The sequence below is a fragment of the Haliotis rufescens genome, unplaced genomic scaffold (assembly GCF_023055435.1).
Source record: "Haliotis rufescens isolate VD_foot unplaced genomic scaffold, xgHalRufe1.0.p SCAF_1, whole genome shotgun sequence".
Lineage (NCBI taxonomy): Eukaryota > Metazoa > Mollusca > Gastropoda > Lepetellida > Haliotidae > Haliotis > Haliotis rufescens.
In genome coordinates, this window is record NW_025963779.1 from 15,892,551 (window position 1) to 15,907,969 (window position 15,419).

General features: G+C 41.0%; 1 protein-coding gene across 1 annotated transcript; it reads right to left on the minus strand.

Moving 5' to 3' along the window:
• Positions 1–9,860: 9,860 nt before the first annotated feature.
• LOC124149399 lies at positions 9,861–13,842 on the minus strand. The gene is made up of 3 exons (XM_046520947.1): positions 13,686–13,842; positions 12,381–12,507; positions 9,861–10,133 (listed from the first exon to the last, which is right to left on the minus strand). Exons 1-3 carry the CDS (start codon positions 13,750–13,752, stop codon positions 9,959–9,961), a joined length of 369 nt encoding a protein of 122 aa, XP_046376903.1. The 5' UTR covers positions 13,753–13,842; the 3' UTR covers positions 9,861–9,958.
• Between the last annotated feature and the right edge of the window lie 1,577 nt (positions 13,843–15,419).

The following is a 15,419-nucleotide window of genomic DNA, read 5'->3' on the forward strand; positions in this document are numbered from 1 at the left end:
TACTTAAGTGCATTGATCTCCATTGTGTTTACAGCTAATCTTCTTTTAAACTTTGATCACAAACGCTTGGAAGGCTTGGGGTTTTCTTAGCTGATTGGTTGAATTGCTTCAACAATGACATGACAAGAGGTGACCGACATGTGTTGTTACTGTTAGAGAATGTCCCAAGCCATCTCATCCCTGAGCACGAGTCAAATTACAAGATCCATTTCCTGCATATTACAATAACAAGTCACCAACACCTCTGCGTGCTGGTACCTTCCATACTTAACAGGTACAGGGCCAAAATGGGAATTTTTTTCTTGGTCAAAACGGACCGGTGAAATTTCCTATTGATAATCCAGATCAGCTTATACTCGTACACAGTATAGCACATATCCTTCCGCATATCCGAATGCTTTTATATAACAACAGGAGAAAATGCCTTAACAGTAATAAATTAGTTTTATTAAGAACTCAGTTTCAATGGTTTTTAGTACTCTGTATAACCAAAGTGCAATTTTACAAAAGTACTTCTATGAATAGAACAGGATCCGCTTCTACAACTCCTAACCAGCGGGAGCCCGACATCGCTGCTTGCAGCTATATTTATAATTCTTTTAAAATATAATCTCATATTAATAAGTTACTTAAAATTATAATATCGGATTTAACTAAACTGTCGGACAAAGCAAAACATACACTAGAAACTTGGATTTAATAAAAAAATATTTCCAAATTATCAAAACGTTACAAGGCTGAAAACAGTCGCCGAACACAGCAAACTTAAAGTGTCAAATACATTACATCAATAAACCATTGCTTGTTTGTTTCATTATGACCAACAATCAAACATGGGCGTATACTTTGTGTTGCCAACATATATGTTAACTACACGAATACCGATGTAAAGCTAGCCAAATATCGGCTGCTAATTTAAAATATTTGTAATTTTCATCTTGACATTTCGAATACATTTTTCTATGCAGTCCTCTCAATACTTACACCGTTATTTCTCCGTCTGCCTCAGTCAGTGGTTATTGATACCAACACATAATTACTCACACGAGTAATTACCAGTAATCATCCCGCAGAGACACTAATCAGACAACCTCATTACGAGGCGGGGCGTCATTATGCCGCTAACAACGTCCCAAGACCACGTTTATGGATGCTTTACAACTTTGACAGTTGACCAGTGGTCAAGAAGACACAACTAGCCTAAATTAATGCAAGATATTTACGATTTTATGTATTAAACGAAATGGCAAACATTTGCACATCAATATGCCCCAATCCCTTGGTACTCTGTCGAATGTCCTGATCAGGCCATGCATATGTAACTAGGCTAATTAACTGGTTAGTATTCATTATACCTGCTGGCTGAGATATGAAAAAGAATGCGTTACGAAATCATTCCGACGAAGACGAAAGATTGGCAAGACCTCCCATTGAAGGCTTGAGCTAAGACAATGAAGGGCGTTTTGTTGATCGTGTTTGGGATTACAGTCTGGGCCCTCGCAAGCGCTCAAGATAAAGAAGGTAATATTTTACTGAAAATATCTTAACGTTAACTCACGGGGAGCTTATTTTCACCTTTGTTTGAAATTAGTCTGTTCAGACCAGTGTGTAGTAGATGTATGCCAAAACAGACATTATTTCATTGTATCAATACGAATGTGAGACGCTGGGTGACTACTAACGCATGTTATGTATACATCGCCTTCAGCTTTAGTCTTAATATCAAGAGATAACGTTAAACTGCTGATTCATCAAGACAAAAGTTTAACAACAAAGTTGGAGTAGAATAATTTTTCCAGCTTTCTGCAGGGCAATTAACAGATCTAAAAATAGGCATAACTTTTTTTTCGATTTTTCTTTCATTCTAAATTCGATTCTGTGTCCGCATTTTTAGAGTTATTGTTTTTTCCCGAAGTTGCACTTTTTGATGTAACCCATCACGAAGCCCAACAATGCGGTTCGTGATTTTGCGGATGAGGATTGGCTGGGAAGTTTTGGTAAACTCGTCAATTGATGGTGTTGTAAGTTAACTGAACATAACTAGATAGTAAAAATACACACGTTTTATGTGTCCGGCATACATCTTACAGTTACACTGAAAATCAAAGAGGAAAGTGGAAAGAGTTCACAGCTGGTAGTGGCACAGTTGGAAAAAGGTTATCGCATTTTACCGTTTTATAACCCAAGTACTTCTGACAAACCCCTCTCACGCCATGGGGCGTTATTTAATCCGGATCCTGTGTATTCCTACAATCTCTGCTTGGCAGTCTACATATCCCAATGTATGGTCCCAGAACAGGTGCACTGAACTGTTTGTCACCAAGGTTATATTATGTCGAGGTATTCTTTTGTAAAAGAAATAAGTAAACACATTCGCCAGTAGCTTGTTTGATGTAGCCGGTTAGATACCAGCTACTTTACCTATATTAAATATTTAACATGTGGTGGGGATTTCGAACTCGGGGACCCCCAGATTGAATGCCTAATGAGTAAATCTTTTTGGGTTAAGTCTCATCGTCTATTGCATTGCGTGTATATCACCGCTTAACAGCTGAGCGTTGAACCAAACTAAAAAGTGACGCTTGTCACAGATGCTTTCAACTTATTATAAGGGGCTCATTTTTCGGATTCGAACCCACAACCACGATATTTGCAGTGCTAAAAAACTATATTTTATCTACAGTAATATGCGGAGACTGGGACAACTGTTTTGCTCCACAGTAATAAAACAGTTTGATATAATATTATATTTAATATGTCCATGAAGTATGTCAGTAAAATATGTCCCAAGAAGACAGTCAGGAACTCTTTTGTACCGACGCGAAAAACTACGGGCATTGGTCGACATTTCCAGGGGCGTAAATATCAAAGTGTGACCATTAGAGTTGTGGCTGTAATATATACATATATTTGTGAATGGGAAAGTTAAATTAACAGTTGTCGAGGCTCATTATTGTGCCGACATTGATAGCCTAGATTAAAATGCCACTTGTGTCGGGGAGTGTGTGGGTGTGAGAGAGAGAGAGCGAGAGAGCTTATTATTCTTCAATTTGTAAATGACATAACTAAGATGTGGTAGACACATGGGAAATCTCACGTTCCCTTCCTATTTCATTTGGCATTGTTAGTGAGCTGTTTTGGACAGTGCTTCAGTATATATTATATTGTAGGTTATTGTGGGAGGAACGTCCGAGTGACGCAGGCCTTTGACATTCCCAAGAAGATGGATGTTAAACGAAACTAGATCTATAGCGAAAGAGAAGCTAGATGTCGAAAGTAATGTCAAATAATCGATCTGTGTGCATATATGTGTTCGTAACTTTAACCCTTTGCACCTAATTGGATATGTTGTTAAAGACATTGGTAAAACATATGTAGTGACATGTTTAACAGCCAGTGTTGTCCTTCTTACAGAGAATGTTGCTTTGCCGGATGATATGCGTTTCCTGTGAGTACAATTCCGTTATTTCTCAGTTAGCAGACGTTACCATTACTTAATAAAGAATCTAGCTATATGATTGACTAGAAGGTCAGCTGGGGTGCGTTGCAAGCACCAATCACTGGCTGAGGTCGCATCGCTGTGAAAACAAAATGGCGGCTGAGTTCGACAGCGGAACAAGAAATCCTTGCCTGGATCAATTGGGAAATGGGCAAAGGCAGCAAACTCCAAATCATCCCGAGTCTGCTCCACATCTTCAAAGTAGTCATAAATTAATCAGCTCGTCATCGATCCTCTTCTGTAACGTTCCTCATTAGGGTATGACAACCATGCGGTAGTTGCGCCGCCATTTTGGAAGAGTGCACAAGTGTTTCGAGGTGTTGCAGACCCCGGATGAGCGATTAATTTGCGTACTCTAAGCGATTCGTGGCTTGCAACGCGCCCTTGGTTGGTCTGTAAAGGAATCACGACGTAATGATTTCAGATATGACGTCACAATTGACCCTGTTTCGAATTACGGAGTTCGATGGAGATAGATCTTACTGTTACACTAAAATATTTCACTGAGACTAAATCGTTGTTAAGTGTGAACTCGTCATGATATATTCGTTACATATGTTAAGAGATTTTCCGACTTTGGGTCTCGTGGTGTACAAGCCCATTCGACCTGGGAAGATCCGGACTAGAATTGGTCTTAAGCAACCCATGCTTGTCGTAATATACGACTAACTGGATCGGATGGTCAGGCTCGCTGACTTGGATGATGCATGTCATCGTATCCCAATTGTGTAGATTAATGCTCATGATGTCAATCACTGGATTGTCTAGTCCATACTCGATTGTTTAAAGGCTGCCGCCATAAGGCTGAAACATTAGTGAGTGCGGCGTTAAACAACAAACGAACAAACCCAATCGTAAAACGACAAACAAGGAAAACATATTTGGTTGAACCTCCTTTAAAGAAAACTCTTGCACTGACATCGACGCCATACAAGGCCTCCTATTGTGTGTTAGTTGTGTCAAACAGTTTGTCATTGACGCCATACCAGGCCTCGTATTGTGTGTTAGTTGTGTCAAACAGTTTGTCATTGACGCCATACCAGGCCTCCTATTGTGTGTTAGTTGTGTCAAACAGTTTGTCATTGACGCCATACCAGGCCTCGTATTGTGTGTTAGTTGTGTCAAACAGTTTGTCATGGACGCCATACCAGGCCTCCTATTGTGTGTTAGTTGTGTCAAACAGTTTGTCATGGACGCCATACCAGGCCTCCTATTGTGTGTTAGTTGTGTCAAACAGTTTGTCATTGACGCCATACCAGGCCTCGTATTGTGTGTTAGTTGTGTCAAACAGTTTGTCATTGACGCCATACCAGGCCTCCTATTGTGTGTTAGTTGTGTCAAACAGTTTGTCATTGACGCCATACCAGGCCTCGTATTGTGTGTTAGTTGTGTCAAACAGTTTGTCATTGACGCCATACCAGGCCTCGTATTGTGTGTTAGTTGAGTCAAACAGTTTGTCATGGACGCCATACCAGGCCTCGTATTGTGTGTTAGTTGAGTCAAACAGTTTGTCATGGACGCCACACCAGGCCTCGTATTGTGTGTTAGTTGTGTCAAACAGTTTGTCATTGACGCCATACCAGGCCTCCTATTGTGTGTTAGTTGTGTCAAACAGTTTGTCATTGACGCCATACCAGGCCTCCTATTGTGTGTTAGTTGTGTCAAACAGTTTGTCATTGACGCCATACCAGGCCTCGTATTGTGTGTTAGTTGAGTCAAACAGTTTTTTCATGGACGCCACACCAGGCCTCGTATTGTGTGTTAGTTGTGTCAAACAGTTTGTCATGGACGCCATACCGGGCCACGTATTGTGTGTTAGTTGTGTCAAACAGTTTGTCATTGACGCCATACCGGGCCTCGTATTGTGTGTTAGTTGTGTCAAACAGTTTGTCATGGACGCCATACCGGGCCTCGTATTGCGTGTTAGTTGTGTCAAACAGTTTGTCATGGACGCCATACCGGGCCTTGTATCGTGTGTTAGTTGTGTCAAACAGTTTGTCATGGACGCCATACCGGGCCTCGTATTGTGTGTTAGTTGTGTCAAACAGTTTGTCATGGACGCCATACCGGGCCTCGTATCGTGTATCGGCTGTGTCAAACAGTTTCTCATGGACGCCATACCGGGCCTCGTATTGAGTGTTAGTTGTGTCAAACAGTTTGTCATGGACGCCATGCCGGGCCTCGTATCGTGTATCGGCTGTGTCAAACAGTTTGTCATGGACGCCATACCGGGCCTCGTATTGTGTGTTAGTTGTGTCAAACAGTTTGTCATGGACGCCATGCCGGGCCTCGTATCGTGTATCGGCTGTGTCAAACAGTTTGTCATGGACAAGGTTGACTGACTTTTCATCAGCTCTTGTTCAATTAGTGGTTGTTGCAACCTAAGCCATCCCCGATTATTGAGTGTGTTGTATCTCCATTCTGTTAGGATAAATAACCTTTTCCCTTCTACTCCTACGCCTTTATTTGGCTAGTGACGTCCTATCTCGAGTTCTCCTATCTGTAATTACTTAAAGAAGTTCTCTCGCACATTATTGTAATGCCATTGGACGGCTCCATTTTAAGATTTAACGTCGTACAATTCGATTTAAAGGGAAACAAACGGGTAAGTTCAAGTAGGAAACATCTTTGTTTGTTTTTTCTTCCAGAGCACGTACTGTACGTGACAGACTCCTGTCCAAGCGGAATTTCTGCGGGACGTACAAAAAGGAGTGTGGCTTGTTGCTTCCGTGCTGCGACGGATACGAGTGTCATCACGACGGAGGTTACAGTGTGGGCGTTTGTAATAAAGACTGGAAATAGAAGTATTCCGGAAGTAGATCCACCGGAAGTCGACAGCTCTGTGGCAACACTGACGCAGTTTGGTACTTTGGCATTTTGCTGACATCATTTCTGTGAGAACCGTACCAGAACTGGTTCTGTTCTAGCATCGTTCACGTTATCTATGAATTGTTAGAAGTAAAGTTGTTGAAAAAGAATTTGTCAATTTATTTGAACGCGTATATCAGGTTTGAGCTATACCAGACCTTTTTTTAAACGGCTTGTGTTATATGCTACTCAAAGGAATTTAACTAACACGCGATTCATTCATATTATTATCAATATACAATATTTAACAAGAGTCATATGAAATAATCGGTTGTTCTTTAACTTCTGTTGAGTTGTATATTTGTGTCCGTTTAATAGATTATACCTAAGTTTCAATCACACAATTTAGTCTTCAAAATTAAGGTACTGGAAATGTAACAATGACGTGTATTGTGTTACTGTATTTGAACGAGGCTAAGAGAAGATCGCCGTTAGAGTATGGGTATGTCAGAGGATGAAACTGGCACACAGTGTCTGACAATTACTTATAAATTGTAATCGTTATAACCCGTGTATAGTTTATAATCTAAATTCCGGCTCCATATTCATTTAGTTTGCTTACACTTAATATTCAACACAAATGCTTTCAAAAATATGTTATGCCGCCTTTTTCGTTGTTTACACACTATTGGACAAAACATTATCTGGAATTTCAAAAATATCATTAACTTAATTGTATATTTAACTTGCAGTCATCCAACTCGTTCTGTCTTTATGTATGTGTATAATGTTATGACTGCCATAGAATATCCTTAGCTTGTGGTAGAATATCGACACATTGTGGTGTCTCGATCTACGAGTAACTCGATGTGCTTCAGACTGTCCACAGGATTTCAAGTTAATCTAGTTTATTCTCTGAATTTGCATTCCTTGACAAGTGTCTTTTGTCACGTGTCAATACGGAGAGTTACCACGGCACCACATAAGTAGCATAAACATAACACATGACGTCATACATGTGCATGCATTTATAAAAAATCCTGTATATCATTTTGAAAGTTTCCAATTGTCTCTCTATATGGAGACATTTTATGAAAGACGTCACAGGCACGGTGTACGCTATTCGAAACCTTTTCGATCACGCCAAAATATATCCTGCTCAGATTCAATCAAAACGTTATAAGCTGAGCGTTCCTTGGTATTAAACGAGAGCCATGGCGGGGAGTGATTGCCTCCATGGTGGCAGTTTGTTTACGTCACTAGACCACGTGACTTATACCGGACCGGAACCGACTTACCTTGAAACTTCACCATCAGCAACTTGACTGTTAGTTTGTTTGTTGTTTAACGCCGCACTCAGCAATATTTCAGCTATATGACGGCGGGCTGTAAATAATCGAGTCTTGACAAGACAATCCAGTGATTAACATCATGAACATCGATCAACGTAATTGGGATAAGATGACATGCATCAACCAAGTCAGCGAGCCTGACCACCCGATCCCGTTATTAGTCGCAATCTCACTGAAACAACTAACAAGAAGTCGACATCAGCCAATTGGAAAACAGATTTCTCGAGCTTTACGACACACGTTTCAACCTGGCGACTTCCACTTCAGACTACGCTTGAAAAATATGTTGGCACAGTTCTCGATTAAAATGTTGAAAACTGAACAAACGAACATTCCGGAATGTCTAATATGTGGTTGCGATTGTATGGCAGTGCTTCCCACGTACTGTGTAACGCCTCCTCCGTTCAAATGTTTATCCCACGGAAGAGATAGTGATAGCGAGAGATAGACGATAATTTTGACGGAATCAGTTGTATGTGCCGTTACTGTCGTTCGGAATACCCCGTATTAACTTTTTCGAGGTTGCATGATTAGAAAACACATTTCGACTGTCACTTTCATGATCTGGTAAGCGACGCTCTGATTGGTCGGATGAAAGGTCGTTCTGACGTGACCCGTAATGGGATGTCCTCAGATCTTTGTTTAGCGATAGCGAGAACTAGGATCTGATTTTAATGAGATTGCGTTAGTCGCCTCTTACGACAAGCATGGGATGCTGAAGACCTACTTTACCCCGTATCCTCACGGGATCATGGCTGTCATCTGGTTGATGCAGCAATGGGTTTATTGCGTCTCAGTTTGACAAACGGTCATTTTGTTTTGAGGCTCCTTCTTCGTTTTACATGTAGCGAAGTTACAATTTACTTGGGCCTCTCTCTTTTATTTTGTGTTTATATATTAATCGGCGTTAGGGATTAGTTATAAACTGAAAAAAGCAAGTTTCGGATCATGTATATTATTTTAATATTATTTTATTTTGCAATGAAGACAGATTCATTATCCTTAACTTCGTTTGTTCGGTGTACGGGTTCATCGTGAAGGAAAGTAACATCTGTCGCAGACCTTTACCAAAATAGTGAAGGTCACGAACACGTATGTATTATTGATGACAGAGAACCAAACCATTGCGGATCTGGGATTTAAACCAGAGACCAACGCACCTTTAAAAGCGAGCGCTTAACCGCTGCGCTACTCGTGTCAGTGTGCAGACCTCAGCAACATACATGCACATGTGTCGAATGCATATTTGAGAACTTCTCATCATTTAACGCTTATGTTACAGCTTACCGAAAGTGTTATTACTAAGCTAATGCGATTAAACGATGTGTAATATAGCACTTAGTGCAGTCCAGTGCTCTCAGATTAAATCTATACCAGTCTATATAATATCAGCAGTCTCAGAAACGAACAAAATAATATTTTTTTATTGGCCCATTTTGTAACAAATATATTATATTAATCCATGTTGCAATATGAGCCGTGTGTTATTCATATCGCAGCTGGTTATGACCCTGGCATTAAATCATTGTAACTAACTACATAAATGTTCTAATAACTTCCTGTCAACGATTACTGCGTTGCAATCGCCACGACCTTTAGAAGTGAGGGAAATGTCAATCCGGCGAATAATCAGACTGATTAGTTGTGTCGGTGAAGCTTCACATACCTACATGACTATCATCATCATCATCATTATTATCATCATCATCATCATCATCATCATGATCATCACCATCATCATCATCATCGGCAGCAGCAGCAGTAACAACAACATTAACACGTCAAAAATATTTCCGTAACAAATAGAATATTTTCACGTTCTCCGACGCAGTAATCCGCACCTCGTCTCTACAGCGAGTGACAATACTGAATGTTGTTTGGCGCCGCAGTCAGCAACTTCCCAGCTATATTACACCGACTTGTAAATAACCACATCTGGGTAAGTCAAACCAGAGGTTTATACATTAACAGGTGACCAAGTTGCCAAGAAACGATGCCATAAAGTCACCCAGGTTACGCAGTGTAACCATCAGATCCACATTAGTCGGCTAGAACGACAAACATGATATACTGGAGATCGTTTCCGGAATCCCAACGAAGTTTGTTGCTCCGCTCGTCTCAGTAGAACAGGCCATTGTATTATGCAGGTTGTGGAATAAGAAGAGTCTAAATGGGATTCGTCCCTACTAGCAATAACAACATTTTTTTAAAATGTGAAAACATTTTATTTCTTGATTTTAACACAACATCTTTTCTTCATCATTGTATTGATCCGAAACACAGACCTCTACGTCGACTCTCACGCGCAAATGCCCGAGTGATGGTACCATTTTTGGCGCCTGCATCTCAGCTGTCCGCAACAGTGGGTCTTTAAGTAGCTGCAGGACTGGCCAAGAGCCCCACAACGGCCTCCTAAGCCAAACGCCACATTCTCACGTCGGCTCAAGTCGGACCCCGAATTGGCAGCGGCGATTCTTATATAAACAAAAAAGAATATTTTACTTAAACAGCAAAGAAAAGGTATGACAGGGTCCATTTCGGTCCACTAAACCGATAACATGTAAGGAAAGTAGACACAACCTTGGTAAATGAGTTACGGAATCGTGTTTGACTGACAAGGATAGAGTGAGTGTGTGAATTGGTGTTATGCAGTATTTAGCAATATTCAAGCAGTATAGTATCACGAATGCGCTTCAAGCATTGTACCCATGTGGGGAACCGAACCCGGGCCTTCGGCGTGACGACCGAACACTTTAACCACTAGGCTACCCTACTGGCCCATCAGGATAAAATTATAAAAGACATTCTGACAAAAATGAATGAGTATGTTCTGTAAATGTGCTAACAATGTGCATGTTCCTTGACTCCAGGTTTCTTTTCAACCAATAGACGGCACTCGCGGTGTTCCATACATTTCCTTACAATAGCAACTGGAAAATACTCACTGTAGTCTTCTGCAAATGTGAAAGGACAAGGTATGGACAAGACTCCCTACATGGTTTTAAGATATTTTTTTGATATTTTCAAAATTTGCATGTTTTCGGATCACGGCAATAGTAGAATGTGTTTTTTTCTATTATTTTGAGGGGCGGTCGGGTAGCCTAGTGGTTAAAGCGTTAACTCGTCACGCCGAAGACCCGGGTTCGATTCCCGACATGGGTACAATATGTGAAGCCCATTTCTGGTGTCCCCCCGTGATATTGCTGGAATATTGCTAAAAGCGGCGTAAAACCGAACTCACTCACTCACTAATATTTGGACAAGAGTAAGTATGACGTAAGGAGCGGTGGGGTAGCCTAGTGGTTAAAGCGTTCGCTCGTCACGTTGGTGCCAGGTTCGATTCATCACAAAGTACAGTGAGTGAAACCCATTTTGGTGTCCCCCGCCTTGATATTGCTGTAATATTGCTATACATGAATAAGCGACCTTAAACTATCTTCACTGGCTCATTTTGACCTAAGTTGATTTTCTTAAAACACAGATAAACACAGAAAGAAATGGTGGTAATAATGTTCAAAAACATTTCTTTCACTTATTTTAGTCATACTTATACTTGATCATGATATAAGTCCGAAACTAACAAGAAAGAAAAAGTCAGACTGAGTTGTTTGTCATATGAACATGTCCGGTAATTGTCAGCCAATTTTTAAAACGTTTCAGGGCCTTTATCAAACTTCGTCCTTTAGAAGTTCTTTTGTGTCAGCCTTCTTTACACCTGTTTTTTTCATAACCAAACAATATACTCCCAAAACAGATTTGTACGGGGCCAACGTGTTCCAAGGCGACATGATCTCAAGAATGGTTATCCCTGACGTTGATATTATATATTTTCTGGGAGTTTTAGTCAATAATATAAAAATATCATTTGGAGAAGTGAACTTTATTCACCAATGAATCCTGGAATTTCGTTTGGATCGCGGCTCATCGAGATTACTTGTTGGAGATAGTTTAAGCTGGACTTGAATGATTCAGGCAGTACGTCAGAACACCAATATTTTTATAACAAATCAGAAAGTTAGTCATGAGTTAAGCGTTAAGTCTTTCTTCTCATTATATTTCCGGTATTTTTCAGTAACCTTTACTTGATAGGTGAGGAGAAAGGGGTTTAACGTCGCGTCCAAGATTATTGTACTTATATAGCGACGTGCATGCACGCGTGTGTGGCGGCTTGTACTAGTCCGGACTGATGGCGATTTATAGTGCTAGCCCGCTGAGATACCATGTCGCCTTTTAACATTAATATCCCACTCAGACACAGTGTACTGACTGCGAGCCGACCAGTCCATGTTTTACCCATTAATGCCGAGCGCCAGACAGGGTAACAACGAGTACCACCTTTAAATATCATTTGGTATGACGCGGTCGGGGATCGAACTTCGGACCTTCCGCTCTCCGTGCGGACGCTCTACCACTTAACCACGGAGGCGGTCGATACATGTGTTTAGCGTGGAAGTATTGCTATTCCTACATGGTACAAGTCCAAGAAAGCTTAAGCAACTGTCCAGTCTTCACATTCAGTATCAGGTCGAAACAGATGGATATATCGAAACTAAATATAACGAATAACCGTCACAACGATCTCATGTCTAAATTCACTGAACGGGTTATGAATATTCCCGGAGTGACTGAGTTCGGATACAGTGAACTGATTTTGGGACGAATAAACGCACTGAGTGTGCCAACTTGTTATTAACTTTGAAACACGTAAACATTATTCTTACTTTTCAACGACATCTTGAATCTCCTCCTGGAGTTCGTCGTGGCTGTCCCGAGCTTGTCGTTCAGTCTCACTCAGGCTACGTGTCAAAAACTTGAAGGGGAATAAAGGTGACACATCTCCTGCTCTAGCTGAAACAGAAGTTGAACAGAGTGTTGGCTGAGCAATACAAGAGTGTGAACAATGGGCGAATGACTGCTATGTAAATAACAGAGGTCACGCAAACTGGTGGTCAATAGTGTGAGCACCGATCCAATGCGTCGGGACATGATGACGATCCATGTGTTATGTACACCCCGACGCATTTGTAATCACCAGAGCCGAAGTGCACAAAATGATTGAACGCTACGACTATCTTAAGTCTGTGTTAAGCTTAACTGATGTCAAAGGTCTTTTGACGTTCGAAATACACATTGTGAGTGAGTTTGGATTTACGCCACTTTAAGCAATATTTAGCAATATCACGTCAGGGGACACCAGAAATGGGCTTTACACATTGTACCCATGTCGGGAATCGAACCCATGTCTTCAGCGTGACGAGCGAACGCTGTAACCACTAGGCCACCCGACCGCCCTCGAAATACCCAATGTATAGCAAAACTCCACTAACAGGCATGCATGGTCAAGTGAGTGAGTGAGTGAGTATGGTTTTACGCCGCTTTTAGCAATATTCCAGCAATATCACGGCGGGGGACACCAGAAATGGGCTTCACACATTGTACCCATGTCGGGATTCGAACCCGGGTCTTCGGCGTGACGAGCGAACGCTTTAACCACTAGGCTAACCGGCCGCCCCTGCATGGTCAAGTGTTTTTCATGAATAATGTGTGAATACTTATGTACAAGATCGCGAACTAGGTGATCATTTGGTTTGAAAATGACATATGCCGTGTACACGTGGGGTATTCGTTATAGTAAGGACTGACAGCATTCCATATACATGTATATAACTGTCGGGCATAAGAAAGAATGCACATAAAAATTGGATGTAATCAAATAAACACAAATATTATGAAAACGTTTCTGGGCTGAAAACAGCAGAAACACTGCAACCTTTAGGTCCGAAACACAACTATGATACCCGTATCAAATACATCCCCATCGAATAACCGTTATGTGTGTTTTAAGTTCAACCCCCATCAAACATGGGAGTCTACTTTCTTTTGCCCTGCAGTGTATATATGCTTCATGTACTAACGCTACAACGTCACGACAACACCTCAGAAATATCCTTCACTGAAACCAATACGATTATTAAATGCACAACACCAGTGCACGTTTTATGCACATGGTGCAACTTCATACATACGTGCTGCTGCATGCGTAATGCACACAAGTCCAAGGACACACACTGCTGCTAACGCCAAACGCCCCATGTCGAGAGATAGTCAAATGCCGTAGTAATGTTTCACACAAATTCATCAGAATATATAGCCATATTTCGCAGAGGCCGGGTTAAGGGCCGTCACGTGACAGTTCATGACATTTAAGCGGATGTCGGAAATTGGAGGGTAGAGGTGAACAACTTATAGGTCAAAGTTCATTCATCTCTAATCACAAAATTAGGAGCTATTTTCTCATATGGGTATGACATTCAAGGTGCGTATATTTGTTAATGTAAACGTTTATGCATGTGTCGAAATGTGTCAATTATATCCAGGCGTACGGCCACTGAGTATAATTACTGTCGGTATAACACAAGGCATGACATTAAGTAAGGATAAGAATTTATGGATAAACAACTTCTTTATTACAATTAAGAGCGACGTTTCGGTGTAGGTTCAATAACACCGTTATCAAGCAAGTGATTTAAAGAGTGTGGTGGGCAAGTATATATACAAGTAGGAGGCAACGTTTATACAGTAGAGTAGATATTGTCATCCTGGAGTAGAGAAACCTGTTATGTACACACAAGGGTAGTGATGACAATCATCGGTGAAGTCAGTGACATAAACAAAGGATGAAGCCAGTAATATAAACAACGGGATTATGGCTGATTGGGGTCTTTGATGAGTTGATGGTACGCCGGGGGCATGTAATAGCCTTGGTCACGGTTGATTCCTAGGAGACTTTAACGCTCACCATCCTACATGGAGCATAGATGATAAAATAGATAACCATGGCAAATTAATCTCCGAATGGATAGAAATAAACGATCTAGTACTCCTAAATAGCAACCAACCCACGAGGTACGATAAGATAAACCAAAAAATGTCGGCTATCGACCTAACCATATGCACCGCAGAGGTAGCTCAAAGTACTCAATGGGAAGTGCACGACGTCCCGCTAGGTAGTGACCACTCCCCCATAAACATAACTATAGGAAATACAAACGCACCAATCCAAACAGAAAACCAAGAACCAAAATTCCATTACAATAAAGCTAACTGGGACCAATTCCAAGATATCTGCAACGAAGCTTACTTAAACGAAATAGAAAATAATGATCCAGAAACCTATTGTAAAAACCTAACAGACTATATAATAAACGCAGCAAAAAAACCTCCATCCCTTTCAAAACATCTAAGACAGGCAAACCGACCGTACTATGGTGGAATGAGGAAATAGAACAGACTAGACGAAAACGTAAATCAGCCTTCAATCAAGCAAAACGCGACTACAAACATCTAAACATAGCCCACGAACTAAACCACCAGGTTCAAAAACTAGTCCAAATAGCCAAAAGCAGAGACTGGAAAAAATTCTGCGAAGGTATAAATAACCGTACAGATGCCAAAACGGTCTGGCGCAAAATCCACGCCATTAGAGGCTTAGAACGACATAAAAAAAACCTAGCATTAACAACTCAACCAACCCCGCCCAAAAAGCAAATAATCTCGCCAACCACTTTTCGGCCGTTAGCAGTAACACCAACTTCAGCCAAAAATTCCAAGACAAACTTAAAACAGAAAAAAAATCAACAAAAGAACCAAACAATAACAATCTGGAAATAAACCAACCCTACACAATGGAGGAGCTCCTCTACGTAATCAGAAACAGGAAAAAGGGCACAGCCCCAGGATTAGACCTAACTTCTTACCAA

Bases quoted from the DNA above. Each gene is read 5' to 3' on its own strand.
- LOC124149399 (XM_046520947.1), bottom strand. From the start codon at position 13,752: ATGGGGCGTTTGGCGTTAGCAGCAGTGTGTGTCCTTGGACTTGTGTGC. The intron at 12,508-13,685 runs GTATGTATGAAG...CTTCTGTTTCAG, and splicing joins CATTACGCATGCAGCAGCAC to CTAGAGCAGGAGATGTGTCA. The intron at 10,134-12,380 runs GTAAGAATAATG...TGTTTATATAAG, and splicing joins ATTCAAGATGTCGTTGAAAA to AATCGCCGCTGCCAATTCGG.